Source organism: Loxodonta africana, chromosome X (genome assembly GCF_030014295.1).
Source record: "Loxodonta africana isolate mLoxAfr1 chromosome X, mLoxAfr1.hap2, whole genome shotgun sequence".
NCBI classification, from domain to species: domain Eukaryota; kingdom Metazoa; phylum Chordata; class Mammalia; order Proboscidea; family Elephantidae; genus Loxodonta; species Loxodonta africana.
The window spans coordinates 65,590,919-65,618,850 of NC_087369.1; the positions used below are offsets into that span (position 1 = coordinate 65,590,919).

Below are 27,932 nucleotides of genomic sequence, written 5' to 3' on the forward strand. Positions count from 1 at the left end.
AGACGCACAGCCGGCAGCGGCGCAAAGCGAGGCTGGGATCCGGAAGTTGGAGCCAAGGTCTGAGAGTGCATTTTCTCGGCTAACCCTGTTCTCGTGCTAGCCTTTCCACTCAGATCCCCGCCGGAACTGTAGGTAAGAGACTATTGTCTTTTCTCCTGGTGACCGCTCATCTGGCCGGGCTGCGTGGTAAGGATCGTCTCTTTGAGGTGAAACTGTAAACGCCCTTACCGCCTAAAATAGGGGTAAAGACCGGCCGCCTCTCTAGGGTAGAAGGTCCCGGATGAGGGTCAAGTATTGCTCCGCCTGTAAAGACGGGTCCTACTGCACTCACCCCGGTTCAAGGGGCATGGCCCTATCCCATCTACAAAGGTGTAGAGGCCGAGAGAGACACGCTGTAGGGTCACAGACCCCGTGGGTCGTCCTCCTCCCGTCAGGATAGTTAGGCTCTCTTCTGCACTCCCGGTATAGACAGGCGTCAGCCCTCATAAGGCCGAGCAGCGAGACCTGGCATAAAGACACACTGATCCGCCTGGAGGTACCCTTCTCACGGGCAGAGGCTTTGTTGTATTCCTCCCACCCCCAGAAAGCTGCTCGCTCTCCTCGATTACCCACCCCTCGCACCCCCACTCCCAGTGTAGTACTGAAAGAGGGTAGGAACCTCCTTGCCTTTGCCTAGAGAAGCAGGGACCTCCTGCCTCACCCCAGTGTTACTGGTTGATGGAGACCCACCCCCACTCCTGCAGTTACCATTGTTCATGTCTCCCCAAAGTGATTGGGGACACAGGCTTTAGCCCATGGAAAGCCATGCAGATTCTGCCTCCCTCCTAGGCTAGAGTGGGCCCCCACTGTGGCGAATCAGACTGAACCCCTACCCCTGTAAAAGGGTGCTGGTTTACTGAATTTATAAAGGCCCGACCCCCAAAATGTCCCTCTCCCCGCAGCAAGCAGGAACAGACCTCAACCCAGGAAGAGACAGCTAGGTGTGCCCCTCAGGAGGCCTCCAGGGTAGAGGGTCTCAGATTCGTTTCTCACCTTTTGAGATGGACACAGATTGCCCTCCACCCCCTCTAAATCCTCAAGGATTTAGAATCGCCAAATGTTAGAAGGGAAAGACCCCACTCAAACAGAGAGGTGCAGCTTCTCCCTCCCTGTGGAGTTGAGAGAGAGTGACATCGCTGATCACCTCACTGTGCATGTGCAGGGACTCCCTCTTAACCAAGGTAGAGGAGCTCATATCTGTTTCTCTCCACCCAGGGTAGACACAAACACCCCTTCCCCCCCAAGTGTAAGAGCAGATCCATGTACTTTATAGTTGCAGTGTTCCCTACCTATACAGAAAACCAAAGGCCCACCTCCCTTCACCGTTAGAGCTGCTGGCTTCAACCCATAAGATACAGATCCTCCCCAGCCCACCTCCCATGGAAGGGTCTTAATAGCCCACTCACTGCAGGCAAGTTGTAGGCCTCACTCATGCAGAGCTGCACGCGCAGTTCCGCCCTTTGTTAGTGACACTAATGTCACCTCATAGTGGAGACAGGTGTATTAATTTCTCCCCACAGCCCTCTCCAGGGTAAAGAGACCCAGGACTCCTGCTCGCCACAATTTAGAGATGCACAAACCTGCCCTCTCCCATGCAGAGATACGTAGAGCCACTGTGCTGGTTCCCAGTAGAGTGACGGATGGCCCCATCACAAATGCAGGCACAGATCCACTCCCCACAAGATTTTGCACTGACCTGAATCCACATAGACACACAGATAAGCCCTGTTTCGAGGCCCCCACTCACCCAGGGTAGACCGTTGGGATCTGGCTTTCCTCCCCTCCCAGGGTAGTAGAGACACTAAAAAACAAAACAAAGCGAAAAAACCCAAACTCTTTGTAGTCGAGTCCATGTGTTGCAGAGTGGAACTGCTCCATAGGGTTTTCTTATTTGTAATCTTTGTAGAAGCAGATTGCTAGGCCTTCTTTCCGTGGTATTGTTGGGTGTGTGCAAACCACCAACCCTTAGGTTGTTGCCATCAAGTCGATTCTGACTCATGGCGACCCCATGTATGCAGAGTAGAACTGCTCCATAGGGTTTTCAAGGTTGTGACCTTTTGGAAGCAGATCTCTAGGCCTGTTTTCCGAGGCACCTCTGAGTGGATTTGAATCACCGACCTTTTGGCCACCCAGGGATCCTTTGGAGGCACTATTATCACCTTTATGAAAAAAAATACTTCCCTCCCCTCAGTGTAGAGAAGCTTAGTGCTAGTTCCTTCCTTACCTGGGATATAACACTACAGTGTGGAGGATTAAGGACCAAGGACCCCGTCCAATGCATTGAGGTACTAACTCCATCCCGGAAGAGGCTCAGACCTACCCCTCCTGTTGGGTATTGTGATAAGGCCTTCCTGGCTCCAGTGTAGCCCTTTCTCCCAGTTTCCATAATTGTTAAGGGATTCATTATCATGTTCTTTAACATTTTATTTTGCCTCTAGGGGTCTCAGAATGCACAAAGCCTTGTGGCATTGTGATTCTCAGCTGTCTTCAAATTTGTTCTTCCCCTGTTCTCACAGGAAGGAAGCCAGCAGATTCGAACCTACCAGCCTTTAAGTTGATCATCATGATGAAACTTAGGCACAGTGAGTTTCCTTTACCACCCCCTCACAATCCTGAGCTTTAATGAATATTTGTTTCCCAGCAACTGTTTTTAATTGCCCTGTGTGTACGGGATCAGTCAGTCTGGGTCTTTTACCTATGGTATCATTAATGTCTTCCTGACTTCCTTATAAAGTAATGTTACCCTTATTCCCCGTTTCTATTTTACAGGTGAAGAAACTGAGGGTCAGCAAGGTTAAGTGACTCGGTCCGATGTGAATAGCAGTGTAAATACCATATCATATTGCCTGTAACCCTAACGTGCCCAAACATTTTTCTTTATAAATTGTACTTGTAAAGAAGTGTACACTCCAGTAGTTAAGAGAATGGACTCTGGAGCCAGACTAGGTTTAAACCCCAGCTTTCCTATTTACTTGCTGTGTGGCCTTGGGCAAGCTACTTAACTTCCGTTTCCTTACCTACAAAATGGAGGGTGATAATAGCATCTACTTCAGCCTTGTTGTGAGGATTTAGTGAATTAAAATAGGTAAAATACTTATAACAGTGCCAGCCACATAATAAGTACTTTATAAGTATTGGCTTTAAAAAATGCAGTCTCTTTTGTCTTCGGAATTTAGCCCCTCGGAGGACGCATACACTGTCTGCTATCAAATTACTGCCTTTTCTCTCTCTTTTAATCGTGATGGAAATATACACAGCAAAATATACCCCAGTTAAACAATTTCTACATGTATAATTCAGTGACATTGATTATGCAAGTTGTACAACCATTTTTGCTATCCTTTTTCTAATTATTCTACCACCATTAACAGAAACTCAATGCCCCCTAAGCCCAAACTCCCACTTTCCCCTCCCTCCCACCCCTGGTAATCATTAATCTTTTGGTTTCTGTATATTTTACTTATTTCATATAATTGAGGTCCTTTTGTGACTGACTTATTTCAGCATGATGTTTTCAAGGTTGATCCACCTTTTGGCAGGCATCAGGACTTTATTTCTGTTTATGGCTGAGTGGTATTCCATTGTATGTGTATACCACCTTTTGTTTACCCATTCATCTGTTGATGGAAATTTCAATTGTTTACTCCTTTTGGCTATTGTGAAAAGTGCTGCAATGAATATTGGTGTATAGGTTTCTGTTTGCATTCCTACTTTCATGTCCTCTGGGTATATACCTAGGAGGGGGATTACAGGGTCAGATGGTAGTTCTATGTTCTGTCTGACCTTTCTTGAGCTTTGGATTTTTCTTAACCATAAAACAGACAATGTGGATATATTCTGTTCTTTCTGTGTTCAGATCTCTTTCCCTCCCCTCTCCCTCATTCTTCAACTGGATAACTCTTGCTTATTTTTCAGATTTCAACTTACACACCACTTCCTCTGGGAATCCCTGTTAACCTCCCCCTTGGTTTCCACTCATCTGGGCACCCGCAGGAACTGGGGCTTGTTGACCTGGTATAATCTGGGTCTATTTCCTCCACTGCACTGTTAACTTCTTACCCATATCGGATTCATCTTTGTGTCCCAAGGGCCCAGCATGACCTGGCATAACTATTTAGTACTTACTGTGTGCCAGGAAGGTACTAGAATGTTGCAGTTAGTAGTGCAGACTCAATTTCCTTCTCCCACCGTGATGCTTACAGCCTAGAGAAAGATGTATGATAAACTAATAAAGAACTTTCTTGTGAGGGAAATGTGATGGATAGGGAGAATTGTGGGAGTGAGACCTCTCAAAATATACCTTATTATAGTTCTGATTTTTGAATCATGTGAATGTATTACCTATTAAAAATAAAGAACAATTAATCATACACATCTACCTTAGTGGGGAAAATGGTGAAAATGAAGAGCAAATTAAATTAAAAAACTTGACACGTGCACATAAAACAAAGACTATCTGGTAAATTGCAAATAAATTAATGATCAGACTAACTGGGATGATTCCTGAGAAGATCAAAGGGAGGGGCCGTGTGCTGCAGCTACCCATGCCTCTGATTCCTGGGCAATACTGGCAATTATAATGATTAAGTCTCTGAGAAGGTTACAGAGGGAGCCCTACAAATAATTTTAATTGTACATTTTTGAGTGATTATTAAAGGGGGAAGGAAGTTGTACCGCTTAAAAAGCTCATGACCATTAGTAATTGGTACCACCCATATATAATCAATTCTTGGCACCCCTGCTGTGGAAGCATTTACTGGTTGGGAAACTGGTAACGTTACCCTAGTAGGGAAATGGAGGGCAAGGGAGTTGTGGCCATGTGCAAGAATGTGATTGTAATGATAGATTGTAGAGTATAAGCTGGATAGGGAGGGAAGGAGGGGGTGGCTGTTGAACAAGGAACCAAATATTGGAAGTCTCTAGGAGGTTGATCAAATTAACTTGAAAATAGGAGAGAGAGGTGTCTAAGACTGCTTTTGGAGGTCCAGGTGGTTATAGGTGATGACCATAGGTGGAACCGCAGGAGTGGGTGGGTGGGCGGCTGAGATACAGATCCCTGGACGTGAGGAAATGGGAAACAAGGGTGTTGGAAGGGCTGTCCAGTGATCACCAGAGTTAGCCAGGTTGATGATGACAGCAGTTGGGTGGAAAGTAAAACAATGACTTCAGGTGAATCATTTGGTTAAATGAGGAAAAGTCATAGATGATGGAGGCATAGCAGCATGGTGGGAGCCTCAGAAAGAGCAGGGTTTTTTTCCCTCTATTTTTCCTTTTATAACGAGGGAGAAATGGTCTAAGTTTAGCCATGGTGTCTGGAGACTATCTCCCCTACCTACTAGCCCCAAGATATTCCTGTGCTAGAGAAAATAACAGCTACCCTTTGAGAGGTCTACAGTGTCCTTAGGGGAGAGCCAACCCTCAATTAAGGCAGGAGCTTGGATAATTGTCCAAAGGCGAGGTTGAAGAATTAGAGTGCTCATCATCCAAGTGGGAGTTATCAGAGGGGACAGTGGGAAGTGTGTTGCAGGGGCAGAGGAAGGATGTGGGTGTAGAGTCAGTGCAAGGATGGATGTACAGGGACATATGGGGGTGAGGGTGTGAGAGATGTTGGATTGATGGAGAAATCTGCCTTTGAGTGTTGACGTTAAAGAGTTGGTGATTTTAGGCCTGGATGCTGTTGGTGAACGCAGACATTGAGGCTCAGAGAGATTTAAAAAATTCTTCACATTCATATAGCCAGGTGGTTATTAGGCCAGAATAAGAACCTAGGCGTGGCTGGCTACTACAAAATGATAGCTGTTTTTTCTCTGAAGCTGTTGTAAAACAGGTTAGCAGAGAGGCCCCTGTGTGCTGCAGTGCTGTGAATGATGACTGGACCCTCCCCTCTTCCCTTGTCCCCTTTCCCTTTCTCTTCTTCTGAAACAGATGCTTTTTCCCTAAGTGATGTGTTTTCTTTCATTGCGTGGCTGTATCCAGGGCAGGCCTTCAGTTTCCAGGGATGTTAGGCAGATGGAAGGTGTTGAGTACAATGACCAGACCTGTCATGGTAACATTGATACTGGAAAAAGAGGGAAGACTTGGGGCCCGTTCTTTTAAGGGAAATTCGACCCATTCACTTCTATTATGGGAACATATGTTTAGTCTAATTTCTACTATCTTATTTGGGTTTTATTTCATATTTATTGTTTATTTTGTTTCCTCTGACTTATTTTTTGCTAAAGTGACACTTAAAAAAAATCCTTCCCCAGTAATTAAAGTTATGTTGGTAGTTGCATTTATATTTCTATCAAACATATTTAAGACTATATTTCTCTATCGCTTTACCAAAGTTAAACAGCAAGTATTTTTTCTTACTTCCCGAAGTGAGACCTTTAGCATGCTTTCATGCTTTTGCTTTTCCAACCAACCCCATTGCTTGATTCTTGGATTTTGTTTAAATAATTTGGCATTTTAGTTCTGAGCAATTTCCTTATGATATGGTTTCTGAATTCTGGGAATTCTTTCTTAATATGTATTACACTACTTAGCCACATTATCAGCATTTTTTTTAGATTTGATGATAAGTATTCATAGATTTCCTGCTCATCAATATTTTTTCCCTAAGCTTGAGATCTTTATCCTGATTTAATTTCATTTTTGCGGGTATACTTCCTTGAATAGTTTTACCAGAAAGGGAGCACAGGTGGTAATCTGAAAATGCCTTTCTTTTACCTTCCATAAGAGTGATCTATTGGTCACTTACAGGAATTTTAGCTTGGAACACAGTCCCTTTTCTCAGAACTTAGTATTGGTTATTCTTCTGTCTTAAGTGTTTAGATTTGAGAAGGCTGTCTGGTTCTCTCTCCTTTGTTGGTAACTCCTTTTGTTTGGAAGTTCGTAAGTTTTTTCCATTTATCCTTGTAGTTCAGAAATTTCATCAGGGTATGCCCAGGGTATGTCTTTTTTTGTTGTTAATCTTTATGCTTCATGAACCTTTCTAATCTGAAGCCTCAGCCTATCTTCAATTTAAGAAACTTTCATCTATTACTTAAAAAACCATTGCTTCTCTATACCTTTTCCAGGAACTCCTGTTATTTAGATATTAGCTCTCCTGGGTCCATTCTCTACTTTTTATTCTAGATTTTCAATTCTTTGGGTTTTTGTTTGGTTTTAAGTGAGTTCCTCTCTTGATCTTCTAGTTTATTAATTTGCTAGTGTTTTTCACTACATCTATTGAATTTTTATTTATTGAATGTCAAGTTTCGGGAGTAATTTTTTTTCCTCATGAGGTTCCTTTGAAGTATCTTCTTGAATCTGCTTAAGAGTTTGCAGTAGTTTTTAAATTCTTTTTTTCCTACATTAGCTCTGCTTCAGTGGGAACCACCTGAAGTGATAGTGGACCTTGTTTTTGGACCCCCTCCACAAGAATTCCTTTAGCCCCCTTGTAGGTGGTGAGAATTAAGGAAAGCAGTTCTTCCCCAAGAGGTCAACTGTGAAGGGGATGACAGATAGGACTTCTCATTGAAGGGGGAAAGGCCTCTTGAGTCCTTGGGCTTTCTTAAGGCATGATTGGCAGAATTGCAGCTCTCTCCTCCTTGTAGCCAAGGGAGGCAGTAGTTTAGCTGAGTGGGGCAAGTCCCTTTGGAGGCAGTAATATGAACAGGGTCAGCAGGAAGGGGTAGTTCTGGCCCCATGTGCTGAGGGCGTCTTCCTCTACTTAGCTGGATGGGATTCCTCAGATTTTTTTCCCATGCTGCCAGCTTCCATACCTCAGTCTGGTACCAAAATTGTTGAGTTGCCCCAGCAGGAAGTTGGGGAGAGAGAGGAGTCAGAAGTGCACATTCATGTAGCTCCCTTTACATAATTTCCTTAAGAATTTGAGTTTACATTGAAATAATGCTCCAAATATTGTATCCAGTGCCTCCCTGGACGCTCTCATTGCCATCTGCAACACTGTCTTGTACTGGGCCTAGACAGACACAGGGTCTGAGGCTTCTTTAGACTTCTAGTGTAGTCTTGATTAAGTTGTCATCAGATATTGGGTAGGTTGGTGATGGCTTGTTTTTCTCCTTTTTTGTAGAAAATAAAAAGCCAGGTAAAGGTTCCAGAGGCTGTACAAAGGTAAGTTGACCTCAGGTAAGGTGTGCCCATTGTTGGGGGTAAGGTCAGTAATAGATTGCCTGCCCTGGGAGAGGCCTACAAAAACAAGTAGAAGTTGGATGACTAGACAGAGCACTGCATTGGAATCAGAGGATCTGACTTTCTCTCTGGTCTGAGTGGCTACAGCACCATTTATTTATTTCCTACCATGAGCCACATGTTGCTTTTTGCTTGTTTTACATCAGTAGGGATTATTATTATCCCATCTTTTAGACTGGATTTCCTGAGTGAAGCAAATGTTAAGCACTAGACTACTAGCTGAAAGTTGGCAGTTTGAACCCACCCAGAGGTGCCTAGGAAGACAGGCCTGGCGATTTGGTTCTGAAAGGTCACAGCCTTGGAAACCCTATAGAGCACAGTTCTGCTCTGCACACCTTGGGTCACCATGAGTCAGAATCCACTTGACGGCAGCTAACAACAACATATTTTAGATGAAGAAACTGAGCCTCAGAGGGAGAAAATGTCTAGGTTCTAAATAACACAGCTGGGACTTGAATCTGCCTGATTCCCAAGTCCCTATTTCTCATGGAAAGGAGGGAGGCCAAAACATGAGCTTTGGCCCCAACTCCTGGATCTCCTGTTCTTACTGGGAAAGGTGTGGGCAAGTAAGAATTGGACTAGAATGGTAGTTCTCAAACTTTAACTAAAACCAAAACCAAACCCATGCTGTCGAGTCAATTCCAACTCATATAGGACAGAGTAGAACTGGCCCATAGTTTCCAAGGAGCACCTAGTGGATTCAAACTACTGATCTTTTAGTAAGCAGATGTAGCTCTTAACCACTACGTCACCAGGGTTTCCAAACTTAACTAGCCCTCCAGGATTACCTGGAGGGCTGGTTAAAACACAGAGTTTAGAGTTCCACCCCTGAGTTTCTGATTCAGGGGATCTGTTGTGGTATCTGAGAGCTTGTATTTCTAACAAGTTTCCAGGTGTTGCTGCTGCTGCTGGCCTAAGGACCACACTTTGAGAACAACTTGGCTAGAAAGCTTTTCCCTCAGCCTTTACTTGGGAAACCTTCCCAGCTGCCTCCCTCTCCTCCCTGCCCCACTGTTGTGAAGTTCTTCAGTCAGTCCCTGCCTGGCTAGGAGATGGAAGGTCTCTCCCCAGCCAGATGGACGCATCTCAGGGAACAGAGCCCTTGTTTTTGCCGATTCCTCTCCTTTCTGTTTTTCCCTACAGTCACACTTCTCTGAGCAGCTTTAACCTCTGAGGGGTTGGGAGTGGTTTCCATGGATTCATTAGCTCTACTTTTTTTTTTTCTCTTGTGCGGTGAGTAGCCTGCAAAGCAGAATGGGAAGAAAACAGCCTGCACAATATCCCAGTTTGTTCACTCCAATGTTCACGCCAACCGGGAGGCTGAATTAAAGCACAAGAGGGTAAGCCCTTTACCTTGGGGGAGAGAGAGGACCTGGCTTGAATGCCAGCTCTGGAGAAGTGTTGACTAGAAGGGAAAAGGCCAGGGTTGTTAGGGTTGTTGAGGCTGGTTGTGCAAGGAGGAAGAGAGGAAAGTCACCTTTATACTTGATTTGGTGTCTGTTCGCCTACTTCTCACCTCCACGTCCATTGCTGTCTGGCTTATGCTCCCACTGCTGCACTGAAACTGCTCTTGCCAGCATCATCAGTGTATTCCCTGACATCATACCCATGAATAGTTTTCCTCTCACATCTTACCCAGATTCTCTCAATACGAGATCATGCTTTCCTTGAAACATTCTTACTTTGACTTTCCTGTCATCTCACTCTCCTGGGTATGTTCTTCCTCTTTGACCAGTTTTTTTCAGTCTCTTTTGCTGCTCTTTCCTTTTCTTGGTCCTTAAAATGATGGAGTATCCTATGTCCTTGTTCTCTTTCCACCACTGGTCTTAAGTGATTTCCTCTGCCTAGAATGTATTCTCTCACAGTCTCACACACATCTTTTTATTTTTCTCTGCCACTTTTTCTCTTCTTTCATCTCTCTGTTATTGTTTCTATCTCTCAAATCCTCTTTCTCTCAATCCTGCTGTCATATGCTCTCTCTCCCTGTATCCCTGTTCCTCCCACCTCTGCCATGTCGCATTTTTTTCTTCTGTGTCACCCCTTCCCTGTTACTCTTGGTCCCAATGTATGTTCACTTGTTAGGTGGAGGAGATGAGAGAGAAGCAGCAGGCTGCCCGGGAGCAAGAAAGACACAGGCGCAGGACCATCGAGAGCTACTGTCAGGATGTCCTAAGACGCCAGGGGGAGTTTGAGCGCAAGGTATGAGAGAAGCCTTTATCCCTGGGTAGGCCCAGCCTGGGTTTGCTCAGAGGAACTCTTGCCATTTTTCAGTGAAAAGAAAAGAGAGAATGTGAAATTGTTGGAGGGGATGTGGGGGAATCAGTGCAGAGAGAATGGAAGACAGTGTTAGGGACAGAGGGAGGAAGGATGAGAGGAAGATAAAGGGTGGAGGGGTGGGGGGAGATATGGTGTGAGTATGAGGGAAGAATTGAGAGACTGAGAAGGGGGCATATGTGAGGGGAATGTCATCTTCCATCTAGGGCTTCTCGTTATCTCTTTGTCATATATTCTTATCTCACATACAGAATACTCACTTTCCAAATCATACTCCCTTTTTTGACATAGTATACATTTTACCTCCCTGTTTCCCTGTCCCCTATAGATTGTTTTTTTCACACCTCCCTCTCACATTCCTCCCTTATTAAACGAATAGTTTCTTTTATAAGGGTCAGCACATAGGTTCCTATGAGGCATAGGTTAAAGATGTCCCAAATGTCCAACTTTGCAAAGCTGCTGTACCACTCCATCATCTCCAACATCAACTACTCCCCTCCCCTCAGTACTCTCCCTCCAGTCTTTAGGTTCCCTAACTTGCTGCAATGTCTCACAGAACTCACAGACCGTATAAAGGAAATGGCTTATGCTGTTGTGGAGGCTGGCAGGTCCCAAATTTGTGGGTCAGGCATAGGCTTCTCCTGGCCCACGTGGCTGCAGGGGCTGATGAACCCAAACAGACAGTTCATACCACAGGCTGCTGGCTCACAAGGCTGCAGAAGCTGGCGAATCAGGTCACACGACAGACCGCCGGCCCAAGGGGCTGTGAAGGCAGGCAAATCCCAGAATCTGCAGGTCAGACAGCAGGCCTCTGGCCTGAGTTCCAAGAACTGGAGATCAGTTGATCAAGAACCAGACACAGGATCCAGATGCAGAGAGAGAGAGCCTCATCAGAACACACACATATATCTTAGATACAGGCCCACACCCCAGGGAAGGGTGTAACTTTAGTAAGAGTGGGACTTGAGTTACACCTTCCTGCATGGCGTCAATCCAAGACACACCCTATACCAATCCTGCCTCGACAACATGTAGAGGTCAGGATCCACAGCATATAAAATGGGGGACAACCACACAGTATTGGGAGTCATCACCTAGCCAAGTTGACACACAACTCCAGCCATCACAGGTTCCGTATACCTTACTTATTTGCATAATCCCATTCACATCGTTGTGTGTGAGTCACAAAGACTGTGGCTAGAAGGGCCATATTAAGTAATTCATTGCACCACACTTACACATTCATGCATACACACAGGCTTCTGGTAGCTGTTCTCTGCTCGAGCACACACATCCACTTAGGCACGCAAATGCACCATGTGTGGGTCTTCCATTCTTCCAGTTCCCAGCTTTGTTGATTAGTCAAAGCTACTTTTGGGTTGGCTGAGACTCACATGGCTTCCCCTGCTTCCCACGATTTCTGAAGCCATGGCTCTCCCTGTTTTGTCCCCTGGACTACTTTCATTTTCTCCTTTAGGAGGAAGTTTTACAGGAATTAAATACGTTTCCTCAGCTGGATGATGAAGCCACAAGGAAGGCTTATTATAAAGAGTTCCATAAGGTATGGAGACCCATTTCTTAAGCTCCTTTAAGGATGCCACCAATCCAGTTGCATCTTCTCTCCATTTCTGTTTTTCCTGACTGAGATGGGGACCTTTACTTTCATGGGCCTGCATGACTGCTACTCAATCCTCTCCCTGCTTCCATCTCCCCTGTTCTCTGTGCTGTAGGTGGTGGAATACTCTGATGTGATTCTGGAAGTCCTGGATGCCAGAGACCCATTGGGCTGCCGCTGCTTCCAAATGGAGGAGGCTGTCCTGCAGGCAAAAGGCAGCAAGAAGCTAGTCTTGGTCTTGAACAAAATTGGTGGGTGTTGGGCAGGATTGGGTAAGGCAGGGAAGAGTCTGAACTTTCTTAAAAGAGTGGCTTGGGACCAGATACTAAGACCAGCAACTCAGTGGTATTCTTAACAGTCATGCAAGGTAGGAATTCTTGTTCTGGTTTTCAAAGCCGGGAATCTGAAAGGTGAAGTCACTTCTCTAAAGAGACACATGCACGCACGCACACGCACACGCACGCACACACTAACAGAAGTTTGGAGTGGAGTCCAAGCCTGTCTGCCTTCAAGTCCCCTGTTCTGCCATTTTGAGCCTTATCTGTGACTGGACAACTCTGAAATCTCCTCTCTCCCAAGTTGAAGCCCAAAGACTGGTGTTTGGGAGCAGGGTGGAGGTGGGGGCAGCAAGGGGTATGACTAACCCTGCAGCCTGTAAGGCAAAGGGACAAGGAGATCACATGGGCTCAAGAGTTCCTCAGGTCTGGGTTTCTTCCCAGCCGTGCTACCTGTTTTCTCTAACATCTTGGGCAAATCATGTCACCTTTGAGAGCTTCAGTTTCTCTAGCTATAAAATAGGTAGTGATTGTTCCAACCTTACAGGGTTGTTTTGATAATTAATGATCAAGTGCTTGGTGCATGGTCAGTATCTCACAAATGATAACTATTCTTGTCAGAGTTATTCTTGACATTGAGAGGGGATGGGAAAGGCAATCTTTGGTAGGCCTTCGAAATCCTGAGCACACTGGCTTGGAAGGAGGGCACCTGACACCAAACAGCTAGTTTACCCATTCTCCCAAAGGGAACAGAGGCCCGTTCGGGAGGGCCAGCTGATCCCGTGGATCAAACTGTCCTTTCTAACTCCAGCCTGGAGACTGGAGAAGGGCCGAAAGGGCCAGGAGAAATATCTGTGGTATTGGTAGAAGGTGTGCCTAACCTTGGTTATGGGTGGAAGCTTCTTTGGAGTGAGCCATCAAGGTGATGTCATCCTTACCAGCCCCATCTGTTCCTATTTTCCCCAGACCTGGTCCCCAAGGAGGTTGTGGAGAAGTGGCTGGATTACCTTCGGAATGAGCTGCCAACTGTGGCTTTCAAGGCCAGTACCCAGCGTCAGATAAAAAACCTGGTAAGCCTGTGTACAGGAGCATTCAGCCTCTTTCAGGATAGCCTGGGGCCAGGATTGGGGAGTTTGTGACTTAGACCAGGCTCTCCAGCCCTTTGGTAATTTAACTTTGAGCTTTTAGCTCTACTAGGTGACTTTTTAATATGAGTTTCATTTCATTCCTTCTTTATTAACCCTTTTTAGGAAACATATCGTTTTCAGTTGTAAGGGTAGTGCATACTGTCTAGAAAATTTGGAAAATACAGGTGAGTAGGATAGAGGAAAAGTCACTCGTGACTTAAACCAAACCCCTAGAGGTTATCTTTTTTACATATGTATGTCCATTCTTTTTTCTCTTAAAAACAAATCACACTACTTGCTAATTGTATCATTAATACAGAAATGCGTTTTCATCGTACAGTGTTAAAGTATTACAGAAACTGGTTGCTTCTGGGGAGAGAAACTGGGTGCACTGTGTGTAAAACTTAATTTATTAAATAAAAAATTTTTTTTTCGCTAAAATTTATTAAAAAATAAGGGTAGAGAAAAATAAAATCAATTATAGGTAAAACTTAAATACCCTTTCACCAGTACCCCTAATTCCAGTCTTCTTTATCTATCTGTACCCAGCAGTAAGCACTATTGTCATTTTGGTACATATCCTTCTAGAATTTTTTTCTGTGCTTTTTATGTATATCCATGGAAAATACTGTTTGAGGGTGTTATAAGTGTTGTTCTACCACCTGCTTTTTTATTCTTAGAGATCCAACTTTTTGATTCTGCATAAAATTAGTTTCTAGTATTTCATTGTTATAACCAGAGCCTCAACAAAAACACTTGCATATGTCCCCTTGGCACATGGGCAATTATTTGTGTAGGTTAGTTACTGAGAGATGGAATGGCTAGCTTTATGCATTTTACATTTTATTAGATACAAATTGTCCTCCATAATGCCTTTACCAGTTTATCCTCCCAGCAGTGGGGTGGATGAATGTGTGAGATGGCCTATTTCCCTACACTCTTGATAACACTTGGTATCCTTAAACATTTTAATCTTTGCTAATCTGGGTAAAACATGAAACCTCTTTATAATTTTTTGTCTTTGATGCCAAAAGTGTTATAAGTATCCTATTCTAACAGCTGTATTTCATTTGCATTCTGTTTTAAGGATACAACTTTTTAACATGTTTCTTAATTGATGAATATTTAGGTTAATTCCAATTCTGCGATATTAGAAACAATACTGTGGTGAGTAAGTGAGGGAAGAGGAAGAGGAGAAAGGGCATTCTGGGCAAGGAAGTGGCCTCAGGAATAAAGACATTCAGGCTGTAATGGCCTTGTCCTGTGCGAGGAATCAAGGGAAGGTAGGCTGTGGGCCAGGCACCATCTCATCCCTCTAAAGGCAGGGCGGGTGGACATCCCATTGTACAGATGAGGGTATTGAGGCCCAGAGAAGGGAAATAGGATTTATTGGGCATAGTCCTATGAGAGGCAGAGCTAGAACTCAAACCTGGCCTGTCTAGAGGCCAGGGTCCCATTTTTTTTTAAGGGAGGCAAGAGACACAGAAGACTCAAGACGTTAACAGTCGCAAAACAGGCCTCGTAGGTCTCCAAGGGGAGCAGAGAAATTGTAGGCTATTCAGGACCTGTTTTGAGAAGCTTTCCATTTTAGGCTGAGGATCTTGATGACCACAGGGAATGTCTGAAAATTCCTGAGTACAGGAGGGACTTGGAAATCTGGGCTCAGACCACACCTCCCACCTGATACCTCTTCTGTAATACCCCTCATTTTCCAGAACCGTTGCAGTGTGCCAGTGGAGCAGGCCTCTGAGTCACTGCTGAAAAGCAAGGCCTGTTTTGGAGCCGAAAACCTCATGAGGGTTCTGGGGAACTATTGTCGCCTTGGTGAAGTGCGCACCCACATCCGTGTGGGGGTTGTGGGTAAGGCCTGGGGGTGGACATGGGGCCCAGGCTCCTACCTCACACAGGGACTTAATTGGGGAAAAGAATCCTAGGAACTTTGTATTTCCTTTTGGGGAATAGGCATCTGGTTCAGGAAGGGTTTTGTGATTTGTAATTTGGGTTGGTATGAGTGGGAAAGAATACTAATAATTACCGTCATGTTTTTTTTATTGATGGTTAGTAGCATGGACTAAATGCATGGTCCTGGGCTTGGAGTTGGCACCATTTTATCTTACCAGAGCTGTGGGAGGGAGGGGTGAGCATCTCCCTTTTATAGATGAGAACACTGAGGCCTAGAGAAGGAAAAAGGGGCTTTTTTTGCACAGGACCCGGCCCTGTGCAAGACAAAGCAGAGGTGGGCCTGTCTAGAAACCAGAACAGGGGGACAGGAGGAGGGAAATTGAGAGAGGCAGAGACAGATCATCAGGGGGAGAAATGAAGCTAAGAGAGAAAGACAAGGGAGAGCTAGATGCTGATATGCCTGGATAGACACAGAAGAAGACAAAAAGAATTAGGAAGCCAAATGGTGGGATTGTTGGGCAGTGGAAAAAAGGAAACACATTTAAATGACAGGCATGTAGAGAGAGGGAGATATGATTAGAAAGAAACACTAAAAAGGACAGAGACACAAACATATGCACAGAGACATGTAGGAAGGACTTTGAGACACCCCATGTATGTAGAGAGGCAGACACGCATGCCCCAAGAACCAGAGAGAGACATACCCACAGAGATAGATTCAGAGAGAGAGAGACATATAGAAACCAAAAAAAAAAAAAAAACAACAACAAAAACCCATTGCTGTCAAGCCGATTCCAATGCATAGCGACCCTATAGGACAGTGTGGAACTGCCCCATAGGGTTTCCAAGGATCACCTGGTGGATTCGAACTGCCAGCCTTTTGGTTAACAGCTGTAGCTCTTAACCACTGTGCCACCTGGGTTTCCCACAGACAGGAACAAAGATATAGGCACAGAGGAACACATACATACTGATCTGTAAGCACATACAGATACACACATACAGAGACATGTATAGACCCAGAAGAGGGACACCTGGAGACAGATGTAGACAGAACCAGAGGCACAATGTGTGCAAACCAAGCCCTTCCCCCACACACCTATCCCAACTCTCCTTCCCAAAGCAAATATAGTTACAGAGAGACTGGGTACAGCAGGACACGTGCCCAAATACACTACAGCGCTCAGACACAATCACATACCCAGAGTCACAGAGGCAAATATACAGGCATGTAAATATAAAGAAACAGGTATTTGGAGGGTTAGCGAGAGAGAAAAAGGCACAGTGAAACACATGGAGAGACATACAGAGAGATAAGCCCATAGAGTGAAGGAAAATGTACAGAGATTAAGAGGAGTCAACATGAAGAGGCAGAATTGGTGGGGTGGGGGACTCACAAAGAGAAAGGACAATGGTCAGAATGAGAGACAATGTGACAAATCAGCAGAGAAAGAGGTGCTTAGGTACAGATACGCACAGAGTTGGATATGGTAGAGAAAAAGACTGAGTGGGAGAGAAAGATGAAAAAGGAAAAAAGTGATATTTAGAATGAAAGTGGCTGAGAGAGTGATATACACGGGGTACACAGAGACACATGAGAGAGTGGTACACGGATATAAATTCTAGTACAGTGAGAATGAGAGACCCAGTAATGGAGAAAACACAGACGTTACAGGCCCAGAGGTTCTCACAGATACTCAGACAAACAGAAAAACATCACAGGCAGACACCTACACAGAAAGACCAGCATCTGGAGGTGTGTGCACCCACCCCACAACCCCCAGACAAATTGCGCACCAGTACAGAAGGTTTTCTGTTCCACAGGCACTTCCTGATGTCTGCCCTCTGTTGGACCACATCACAGAGACTTTGCCGTTGAGCACCTTTAGGCTGGTCATGGATAGGGGATGGGTGTCACATCTAAAAAGGGACATGTCTACCCAACATGCTCACAAATGGAGGAGAAGTGTAGAGAGGCCATCTAGGGACTTGGCCAGGCGTTGGGGTGGGAAGGCAGAAGGCTAGACTTCTGTCACTGGCTCCCCAGTGGCCTGGTCACTTCCTCTGCCTGGGCCTCTTATCTGAATGGTCCTGAGGGCCTTTCCTGTCCTGAGCTACCTGCTGCTGCTTTGTAGGTCTCCCCAATGTTGGGAAGAGCAGTCTGATTAATAGCCTAAAGCGCAGCCGTGCGTGCAGTGTGGGAGCTGTTCCTGGAGTCACCAAGTAAGCACCTGCTTGCTTCCCCCCTCTACAATTCCTTGACCTTACCTTCCGCCTGACTCCTGTGCCTTCAGCCCCTGTCCCTTTCCTCAGCTTGGACTTAGCTCTCATCTTCCGGCAGGCATGGGGACTTGGTAACAGCCCTCATTTACCTGGCACACCCTAGGTGTGGGCCATACACCCAGCTGAGTTCCTCCCCCATTAACTCCTTAAATCCTGCTAACAACCCATGAAAGATTGGGCTACTAATAAGTAGCTCTATGTCTTAGATGAAGCATTTGAGGCTTGGAGAGTCATAAGATTGTCCAGGGTCTTGCAGCTCAGTCCTCAGTGTTGCTAGATTTGAATCAGTCTGAGGTCTGTAGGGCTTCAGAGTCCCCAGATCTTTATCTTTCCCCCTCCATCTGTAAGACACCCTTACCTCACTCTTTATCCGTATTCGCTACCTGCCCCAACTTAGGTCCAACCTGAGACTGGGGCCTTCAGGATGCTAGATACATCTGGGCTCATGAATTGTCCTGCTTCCTCTTTTGTCTTCTCTCCTCCATCCCAGGTTCATGCAGGAGGTCTACCTGGACAAGTTCATCAGGCTGCTGGATGCCCCAGGCATTGTCCCAGGACCCAATTCGGAGGTGGGCACCATCCTGCGCAACTGCATCCATGTACAGAAGCTAACAGACCCTGTGACCCCCGTGGAGACCATCCTGCAACACTGCAACCTGGAAGAGGTATGCAGGACCCCTTGCTAGTGCCCTGCCCCACTCCAGGGGCACTCCTTCGTTCTTCCTCATGACTTCTCTATTTTGTCCCTTAACCAGATTTCCAGCTATTATGGTATCTCTGAGTTCCAGACCACCGAGCACTTTCTGACTGCAGTGGCCCACCGTTTGGGAAAGAAGAAGAAGGGAGGCATATACAGTCAGGAAGACGCAGCCAAAGCTATCCTGTCTGACTGGGTGAGGTAAGGAGGGGGGCTGGGTAAGGTAAGGAATAGGCTGACTTCCTAGGTCCCAGGGCAGGGGAAACCAAAGCAGCAGGTCATGCCCTGATTGGGTGTTTATGCCCAGTGATTATCTAGCAGCTCAACTGCTTGTGTTTCAGAGGCCACTTTCTGGGTTTCCTCATTGTCCCTCACCCTTTCTGGCTTGGGAACTTATCCTCTGTCTGAGTGTTCATTTACTTTCTTAATGACATCACCATCAATTTTTTTTCCACTACCTCCCAATGCAGTGGGAAGATCAGCTTCTATACTTTACCACCACCCATCCACACTTTGCCTACCCATCTCAGTGCTGAGATTGTTAAGGAGATGACAGAGATCTTTGACATTGAGGACACTGAACAGGCTAATGAAGACACCATGGAATGTAAGTGGGGATGGTTGGAGTAACTTACCCAGCACTTTGTCTTGCTCTAGTGGAGCTTCACAGGCCTGACAGCAAATCTCACATTTGACCACCCCCCTTCCCTTGCCCTACTCTGGCAATGGGAAAGTTGTTTAATCAGCTCTAAACTTCTCTTGCAAGGCGGAGAATTCTAATCTGGATCATGAGGGATGGCTTTGAGCTTTGGTATATAATGAAAGAAATCAGCAAAGTATCTGGTACACAGTGAGGTGTTCAGGAAATAGGAGGCTCCATTCCCCATTTCTTGGGACATCGAATGGACTGAGACACTTCCCTCAAAAAACTTTTCTCTCATGTTGCCTTAGGCTTTTCCACAGGCATTGTATATCCGTTCTTGGATTTTCATTCTCATTCCCCATTGGCCGATGAAGAATCTGAGTAACAGAAAGGTGATATTTGCTTGAAGGCACATAGTGGCTGGCAGAGGTGCATTCAAACCAGTTCTCCTGCCCTGTTGTTTTTCAAGTTCAGAGTAGCTAAGTGGTTGAAAGTATAGACTGCCTGCCTTCAAATCCAATCTTTGTTTCTTATTAGCTGTGTGATCCTGAACAAGTTACTTAATTTCTCCATGTCTGAGTGATGTCATCTGTTAACTTGTCCATGTCTCAGTGATGTCATCTGTAAAACAAAGATGGAACCTGATAAGATTGCAAAGATTCATTTAAAATGTGAAACACACCTGACATATAATAAATGCTCAGTAAATGTGAGCTGTTATTAAGGTGATTATTTGCTGGGGTACAGAGGTGTGACTTCCAGAAACTCATATAGGAAGTATGTTCTTTTCAGAAACTTTTGCCAGACACTACCCTCTGTAGCCCTGGCCTGTAGCTCTTGGTTCCTTCTTTAACCTATTGAAGAAAAGTGCTCAGTGCTCTCTGGGCCATCTGTGGACCTTCTTAGGGTAGTCGAAAAAGCCCTGGCTGGCCTGGCTTCTAGTTTTTCTGTTTCTTTCGAGGGCCAGTAGTTTTCCTTCTCAGGGGCTTATCGAGGACAAGACGACTTGCCTGCTTCATAGTTTATTCCCAATTTGGCTTTGGGCAAGTTAGCCCTCTTTCTGAATTTTTATTTCCTCTTCTATCAAATGGGCCTTTGGGAGGGATTATGATGATGCTTGACCCTGGCTAGATGTGAGGGCAAGAGTGACTCCATCATGGAGAATGCACTTTGGCAAAAGATTGAGGTCTAAGAAGTTGGGGAGAGGTTAGTGGTCAGGGGTTCTTAGAGGAGCTGGCCCTAATGCTGGTTCTTTAAGGGCAAGATTAGAAGGCCCAGGGAAGGGGATAGTGGGCAGAGTTGTAGAAGCAGGCATGAGGGTAGTATGCGTGTAGGGCAAGAGCACATCTGTGGATTGCTGTGGAGGACAGCTCCCGGCAAGCGGCCAGAGGGAAGAGGAGTGAGTTCCAGTTCTGAGGAGGGAATCCCACTGGCTGCCATTGAGAGAGTACCATGTCAGTCCAGTACTTTGTAAGTATCCTTTGCCGTGAGTCTCATGGTAGCCCTGTGTGATAGGGCTGTGGCATTCACATTTTCCAGATGAAGAACCCTAGGCTCAGAGGCAAGTGGAATGCGAACCCTGGTTTGCCCTAAGCAAAACCCATGCTTTTAATCTTTTGTGTCATGTGGTCTCCATAGGAACAAAAAAACCCTCCTTCTTAGTCCTCTGGGCAGTGTCCGTATGTCCATTCCACTGAAGCCTGACCAGGGGGCTGGCAGCAGGTAGGAGCTAGGGCCCTGACAGTGGTGTTGGTTGTGTTAAAAGGCTTGACCACTGGAGAATCTGATGAACTGCTGGGTGACACGGACCCGCTCGAAGTGGAGATCAAGTGGCTCCATTCTTCGATGATGAAAATAGCAGATGCTGTTGAAAATAAAACCACCGTGTGTAAGGTACCTGTCTCCTTTCTTCATGGCAACCCTCTCCTCTACCCAGGACTGTGGGAAGCGGTAATTCCCTTTTGCCTGGCTCCCACAAGGTCTGCCTATGATGGTGGTGAGATGTGGGTTTTTCACTCACTTCCTGTGGGCTCCTTGGGACATTCTTTGTCAAGCAATGACAGGTCCAAGAAAGAGGCATGCTCTGTTAAGCACCTTTCCCAGCTCTGACTCCAGCTCAGAAAACAGGTATTATTACCATCTAGCCACCCAGCTGTCCAGGTTGCAAACCTGGGCATCCCTGACTCCTCCTTCACCCTAACTAGTATCCAGGATCCATCACCAAGTTCCATGGCTTCTCCCTCCTAAATCTCTTGAGAAGCTATCAGCTTTTTTTTTATCCCTCCCATTCCCATAACCCTCTTCTAAGTTGCAAACCCTCTCTCGCCTGGACATATGCATATGCCCCATGGTTTCTAATGGCCTGACCTGACCATGTCATCTGCCCTACTTAAGCTGCTTTCATAGCTCCCCAGCACCTACAAGAGCAAATTGATACACCTGATATTCAAGACCTGCATGGCATCATATGACTCCTGAAGGTTTTTTTTCAGCCTTTTCTGCCAGGTCCCCCATCTGGAGTTCACATTTTAGTGGGTTTTAGGCACAGACATCTGCATTATGATGGGAAACACACAGAATGAGGGTAGGGTGGAGGTTGGGAAAGTATGGCTGTAAGGGCCCCTAACCTATACTTGGGGCATCTGGGTGGTGCAAACGGTTAACACATTTGCTTACTAACTGAAAAGTTGGAGGTTTGAGTCCACCCAGAGATGCTTCAGAAGAAATGCCAGGCGATTCACTTCCAAAAAATCAGGCCACTGAAAACTCTGTGGAGCACAGTTCTACTCTGTGACACACATGGGGTCGCCATGTGTCAGAATTGACTCAGCGGTAACTGCTTTTTAAAAAATTTATACTTGGTTCAATCCACAACCAATTGTGGGGTTGATGCAGGATGGGGCAGCATATTGTTCTGTTGTACATAGGGTCGCCATGAGTCGGGTGCTGACTGAACAGCAGCTGCCAACCACCACCACCACCTATACTTGCAGGCCAGGGAAGCCTTCGTGGACAACTTGCTGCTTAAGCCACATCTTGAAGGCTGAGTCTCTGGGCAAGGGGGCAGAAGTATGTGGGCAGGGGCCTCAGCCAATGCTCATGCCAAGACCCAAAAGGGTGTGAGCATGGCGGGGGAAGAAGAGTCTAAAGTCAGATCACAGAAGGCCTTGAGTTTACCTTAAACCATAGGTAATAGGAAAACAGGAGTCCCTGGATGGCACAAATGGTTAAATGCTCGACTACTGGCTGAAAGGTTGGTGGCTTGAACGCACGTAGAGGTGCTTCATCTGCTTCTGAAAGGTCACAGCCTTGAAAATCCTAAGGAGCAGTTCTACTCTGCATGAGTCTGCACTCTGGTTGCCATGAGTTGGAATTGACTCAACGGCAACTAACAACAACAATAGGAAAACAGTGAAAGTTGGTTTTTTTTTTTTTTCTGGGTCAGAGAGCTTTTATTTTTCTTCCATTTTATCTATTTATTTGTTTTAATTTTACTGTGACAAAATATATATAACAAAAAGTTTGCCATTTTAACCATTTTTCAATGTAGAATTCAGTATGACGCTAGCTATACTCACCATGTTGTAGTACCATCACCACTATCCATTCCAAAGTTTTATATCACCCCAAACAGAAACTCCCATCCTTTCAGCAACAATTCCCATTTCCTCTAATAATCACCAACAAACCCCTGTCTCTATGCATTTGGTTATTCTAAATATTTCATATAAATGGGATCATATAACTGTCCTTTTATATCTGACTTATTTCATTCAGCTTAATGTTTTGAAGGTTCATCCATGTTGTAGCATGTATCATAACTTTATTTGTCTTTATGGACTTTATTTACATTTTTTCTTTTTGTTTATTTTTTGACTAAGTATTACATGTAATGGTATAGAATTTAAAAGGTACTGGTGGCATAGTGGTTAAGTGCTATGGCTGTTAACCTAAAGGTCAGCAATTCAAATCTGCCAGGCGCTCCTTGGAAACTCTATGGGGCAGTTCTCCTCTGTCCTATAGGGTCGCTATGAGTCGGAATCGACTCGATGGCAATGGGTTTTTTTTTTTAAAGGGTATATGGGGCCCTGGTGGCTCAGCAGTTAAGGACTAGACTGCTAAACAAAAGGTCGGCAGTTCGAATCCACCAGTTGCTCCTTGGAAACCCTATGGGGCAGTTCTACTCTGTCCTGTAGGGTTGCTATGAGTCGGAATCAACTCAATGGCAGTGGGTTTGGTTTTTTTTTTTTTTTTTTTGAGGGGAATATGAGTTCCTGGATAATGTAAATGATTAATGCGTTCGGCTGGTAACCAAAAGGTTGGAGTTTGGAGTCCATTCAGAGGCACTTCAGAAGGAAGGCCAGATGATCTACTTCCAAAAAATCAACCATTGAAAACCCTGTGGAGCACAGTTCTACTGTGACAAACACAGGGTCACTATGGGCAAAGGGCATACCCTGAAAAATAAGTCTCTTATTTCTGTATCCAAGTCACCCTGTTCCCTCTTGGAGACAGTCACTGTTAGCAGATTTTTAGTGTCCTTTCAGAGTTATTCTGTATTTATACACATACACTGTTGTGGTCGTCTGGTACTGCTGTAACAGAAATTCCACAAGTGGATTGCTTTAACAAACTTATTTATTTGTTTAGGAGGCTAGGAATCCAAATTCAGGATGCTGGCTCTAGGGGAAGGCCCTTATCTCTTCAGCTCATTTTCTTCTTCCTTGGAGATCTCTACGTGGCTTGGCATCTGTCTTCCCCCATCTCTGCTTCCTTAACCTGCTCCTTTTATATCTTGTAAGAGATTGTCTGAAAACACACCCCACGTTAATCTTGTCTCATTAACATAACAAAGACAGCCCATTTCGAAGTGGGATTATAACCACAGGCATAGAGGTTAGGGTTTACAACACGTATTTTTGGGGGACACAATTCAGTCCATAACACACATGCACATATACATACGAATACAAATACTTATTTTAATTTGAAGAGTAGCATGCTATTCACATCGTTCTCGTACCTTGTCTATTTCACCTAGTCTATTTTGAAGATTGTTCTGTAGGATTACTTAAAGAGCTGGTCCTTTATTTATTTATTTATTTAATATCTGGAAGAGTTTCTTACGCAGGGAAGTGACATAGTCACTTTGTATATTAGAAGGATCACTCTGGTGGCTAGGGTAAAAATCAGGTTAGAAAGAAAGGGGCCAGGGTGAAGGCAGGAACCCAGGAAGGAAATTGTAGCCTGTAGTACATGAGAGAGGATGAAGCTTGAACTAGAGCAGTGACAGGAATCACATTATTTCCATCTTCACACAGTTTCAGAGGTTCTCCTGTTGCTTGCAGGAAAACCAGCCTAAAGTTGTGTATTCAAGACTGTTCCCCCGCCAAATACTATTTCTCACTGAGCCCACAAGTCCCCAGAACATAACCTCAAGAACCTGAAGTTCCCCGTTCTATACTGCGTTACAGATTCAGGTTCAGGGTTCTCAGCAACGCCACCCCATTGCACAATTCCAGGGGATACCATTTAAGTATACTATATTGTGAATGGTGCCACCCCTTAACACCAGAGTTGTGCAGTGTGGTACCCTTTCTGAGACCCACCCCATCTTGCCTTTTCTCCACTATAGTGTAGTGGGTGGTCACACATAATAAGCTCTGGAGCCAAACCACTTGGGTTCCAATTTACTCCACTGCTTACTACCTTTGTGAGTTTAGGCAAGCTACTCACCCTCTCTGTGCCTTGTTTGTAAAATGGGAATAATAATAGTCCTTGCTTCAGAAGGTCATAGCATTGCAAGGATTAAATGAATTAGTACATATATATAGTACTTAGAGTAATGGTACCTGGCACAATAGTAAGCTTTCTGTCTGTATTAGTTGTTTTTAAAACACAAGAATGTTTACTATTACTGTCGTGTTAGCTTTTACTACCCATGTATACCTTCCGCTCCAGCCAAACAGAAACCCTTTTTGGTGCCCAGGTATGCTTTGTACTTTTCCAGTGTTCAGTCAGGAATGCTGTCCCCATCAGAAGTATGTGTTAACCCACTCCCCTTTCTTGCCAACCTATGGGTCACAAATCCTTTGTCTTTCTAATGGGCAGTTGCCACACTCTGTTTTGTGGATAGTTGTTTCCTTTTTAGCCTGGTTACTTCCTTAAGGCGGAACTGAATTTGACTCATTTTTCTGTCCCTAGCATTGCCCCACACAGAGCTAGGCACAAAATAGGTGTCAGAAAATATTTGTTAAATTGAATAAGTGCTTGAAAGGCCACTTAAGCAAAGAATCATTGCTATTGATAAGAAACTCTACTTTTTCATTTTATGCTTGTAAAAGCCATGTAAGCTACCCATTATCGCCCTCAGATGAGCAAAGCGAGACTGAGAGGTTAACTAAGCACCTGCTAATCTGTCGGTGGAGCCAGAATTGGAATTTAGTTCTGCATGGCTCCATACTCAAACCTATCTCTACCTCTTCTGCAGAAGTCTTTGGAGGTACTCTGGGGGCCAAGGCCTCACCGTTGTCTTCTCTCTCCCCAGATTGGCAGTCTCACTGGGTATGGTACCAATCCAAACCTGCGTCAGGTGGGGTGGGCTAAACGCAGTATCAACCACTGTCCCAAGAATTACAGCATGGTGGATGTCTGCCCAGTGGACCGTCGCCCAGTGCTGCAGAGGATCATGGAGACAGACCCTCTACAGCAAGGCCAGGCTCTAGCATCTGCCCTGAAGAATAAGAAGAAGAAGCAGAAACGTACAGGTGGGTGTCAAGGTGGGGGCACCTCAATACCCCTGACTCAAAAAGGGGCTCACCTGGGCTGGTTTACTGATGGCACCTTAATGAGTAGTAACTTTTTGACATTTGAAAGCTGAGCCCTGGGGCCTTTGAGTGAATCTCTGTAAGTTCAGCTAGAGGTTTTTTTAAAACACAAATTTTGGGGCCCCAACCCAGGGTTTCTGATTCAGTAGGCCTGCTGTGGGGCCTGAGAATTTGTATTTCTAACAGATCCTCAGGGGATGCTTCTGGGAACCATACTTTGAGAACCACTGTAGTAGTCTATGCATCAGTTAGCCACTGTTTATTTATCAGGTGTTTTCTGTGCTGGGAAGTTCATAGACTCTAATTTTTACTTAATCATTAGGTAATGCATTCAAAATCCAAAAGGTACAAAAGAGTATACTGTAAAATGTCTTTCTACTATCCCCGAGCCATCTAGGCCTCTCAGAGACAAATGATTAGTTTTTTGTATCTCTTTTCTGAGATATACAAGCAAATGATGTATATATTCTTCGTTCCCTTTTTCCACACAAATGCTAGTCTACTGAACACACAGTATTGTCCAGTATTTTTCCACTCAATATATCTTAGGGTTATTTCCAGATCAATACACAAAAAAACTTCCTCTCTCATTTTAATGGTGGTCCTTTGTGTGGTTGACCCATTCAGGTCTTAATGGTATACTCATCCTCATTGTAACTTGTTGCAGAGGTCTTACCTTCACGTAATAAGTGAGGAAACTGAGGCTGAGAGACATTAAGTGACACACACAAGGTGAGATAAAGAGTAATATGTAGAGCCAAAATATAAGCCTAGGGTTGATTGAACCCATGAGTAGGCTGTGTTCCATAACCCTACATTTATTCTTGGCCTGACTCCACGCTGAGTCCTGGGAGTCCAGAAATGAATTGCCCTTGAACTCTTAGTCTTGTTGGGGGATGGGAAAGAGACAATAGACACTGATAACAGTGATCAGTGTGAAGACACCGTCAGCAGGGGTGGATTAACCAGCAAGCTAGGTATGCACGTGCTTAATTGTGTTTACATACTAGTCTGTAGTGAACAATTTCATGTGGGTTTCACCACATCTTTGGTGTGGCGAAAACAGGTGAAATTGTGTACTACAGATTAGTAAGTATACACAAGGAAGCCCTTGTGTACCTTGTATTGGGGTAATCAGTCCCTGCGAGAGCAAGCACAGTGAAGGAACCTAACCCAGTCTAGGGATGGTGGTGGAGTAGGCATGGTCAGAGAAGTCTTTCTGGATGTCTGAGGAGAATCCTGAGGAATAAGGTGTGGCTGGAGGATAGAAGGTGGTGAGCGGTTCAGGCTCAAAGCTCCCACTATCGTGCCACCTTTTTGCTGTGAGAGTTTTGTTTTGGGTGTAATGACAGAGTGGTAAGTTCAACACAGTATAAAAATACAAATGCTGTTTTGAGACTAAACTTGTTGCCGTTGAGTTGATCCCGACTCATAGCAACCCTACCGGACAGAGTAGAACTGCCCCATAGAGTTTTCAAGGAGTGGCTGGTAGATTTGAACTGCTGACTTTTGGGTTAGCAGCTGAGCTCTTATCCACTGCACAGCCAGGGAAGGGATAAAAATACTTGGAGCCAAGTGAGTCTGACACCCCAAGACAGAAGCCATGATGGGGATGATCATTTCACAGATAGACAAATGGGCCTACCTCTGAGGTTGAGCAGTGGCTGCCAACAGCCCACCAGCTGTTTTGTTTATTGTTGGGGGCAAGTGAGTGAGTTTGAAGGCTTGTTGCAGGCTAAGGTAAATGTGTAACAGCTCCGACAGTCCTCTGTCTTCCCTTGGCAAGCCAGCTACCAAGTGACTGCCTATATTTCTCCATCTGCAGATAAAATTGCCAGCAAGCTGTCTGATTCCATGATGTCTGCCCTTGACCTCTCTGGCAACGCTGATGACAGTGCTGGTGACTGATGTCATCCCCACCCCCAGCACCAATTCCAGTGGGATGGAGCAGTATGGATGAAACGAAATAGTTTGCCTCTCCTTGAAGCACCTGCATATTAAAAGAATCCCTACCTCATCGTGCCTCCCACTGTCCCCTCCATTATCTTCAGTAAAAAAGAGTCCCAAAAGGC

The 27,932-nt window shown here is 45.1% G+C and overlaps 1 protein-coding gene across 2 annotated transcripts; it reads left to right on the forward strand.

The window, feature by feature from the left end:
* Window positions 1–27,932, forward strand: GNL3L (G protein nucleolar 3 like). 2 transcript variants are annotated; one of them, XM_010599913.3, is made up of 16 exons: window positions 1–132; window positions 2,556–2,621; window positions 8,099–8,139; window positions 9,459–9,557; window positions 10,300–10,416; window positions 11,969–12,052; window positions 12,222–12,357; window positions 13,348–13,451; window positions 15,224–15,368; window positions 17,546–17,633; window positions 18,184–18,358; window positions 18,449–18,591; window positions 18,861–18,997; window positions 20,799–20,926; window positions 25,581–25,800; window positions 27,686–27,932. In XM_010599913.3, the coding sequence occupies exons 2-16, from the start codon at window positions 2,603–2,605 to the stop codon at window positions 27,766–27,768; spliced, it is 1,719 nt and encodes a 572-aa protein (XP_010598215.1). In that variant the 5' UTR covers window positions 1–132; window positions 2,556–2,602; the 3' UTR covers window positions 27,769–27,932. The 2 variants fall into 2 exon arrangements, with proteins under 2 accessions (XP_010598215.1, XP_023395133.1); XM_023539365.2 differs by lacking the exon at window positions 10,300–10,416.

Bases quoted from the DNA above. Each gene is read 5' to 3' on its own strand.
- GNL3L (XM_010599913.3), top strand. The intron at 10,417-11,968 runs GTATGAGAGAAG...TTTCTCCTTTAG, and splicing joins AGGGGGAGTTTGAGCGCAAG to GAGGAAGTTTTACAGGAATT. The intron at 18,592-18,860 runs GTAAGGAGGGGG...CTCCCAATGCAG, and splicing joins ATCCTGTCTGACTGGGTGAG to TGGGAAGATCAGCTTCTATA.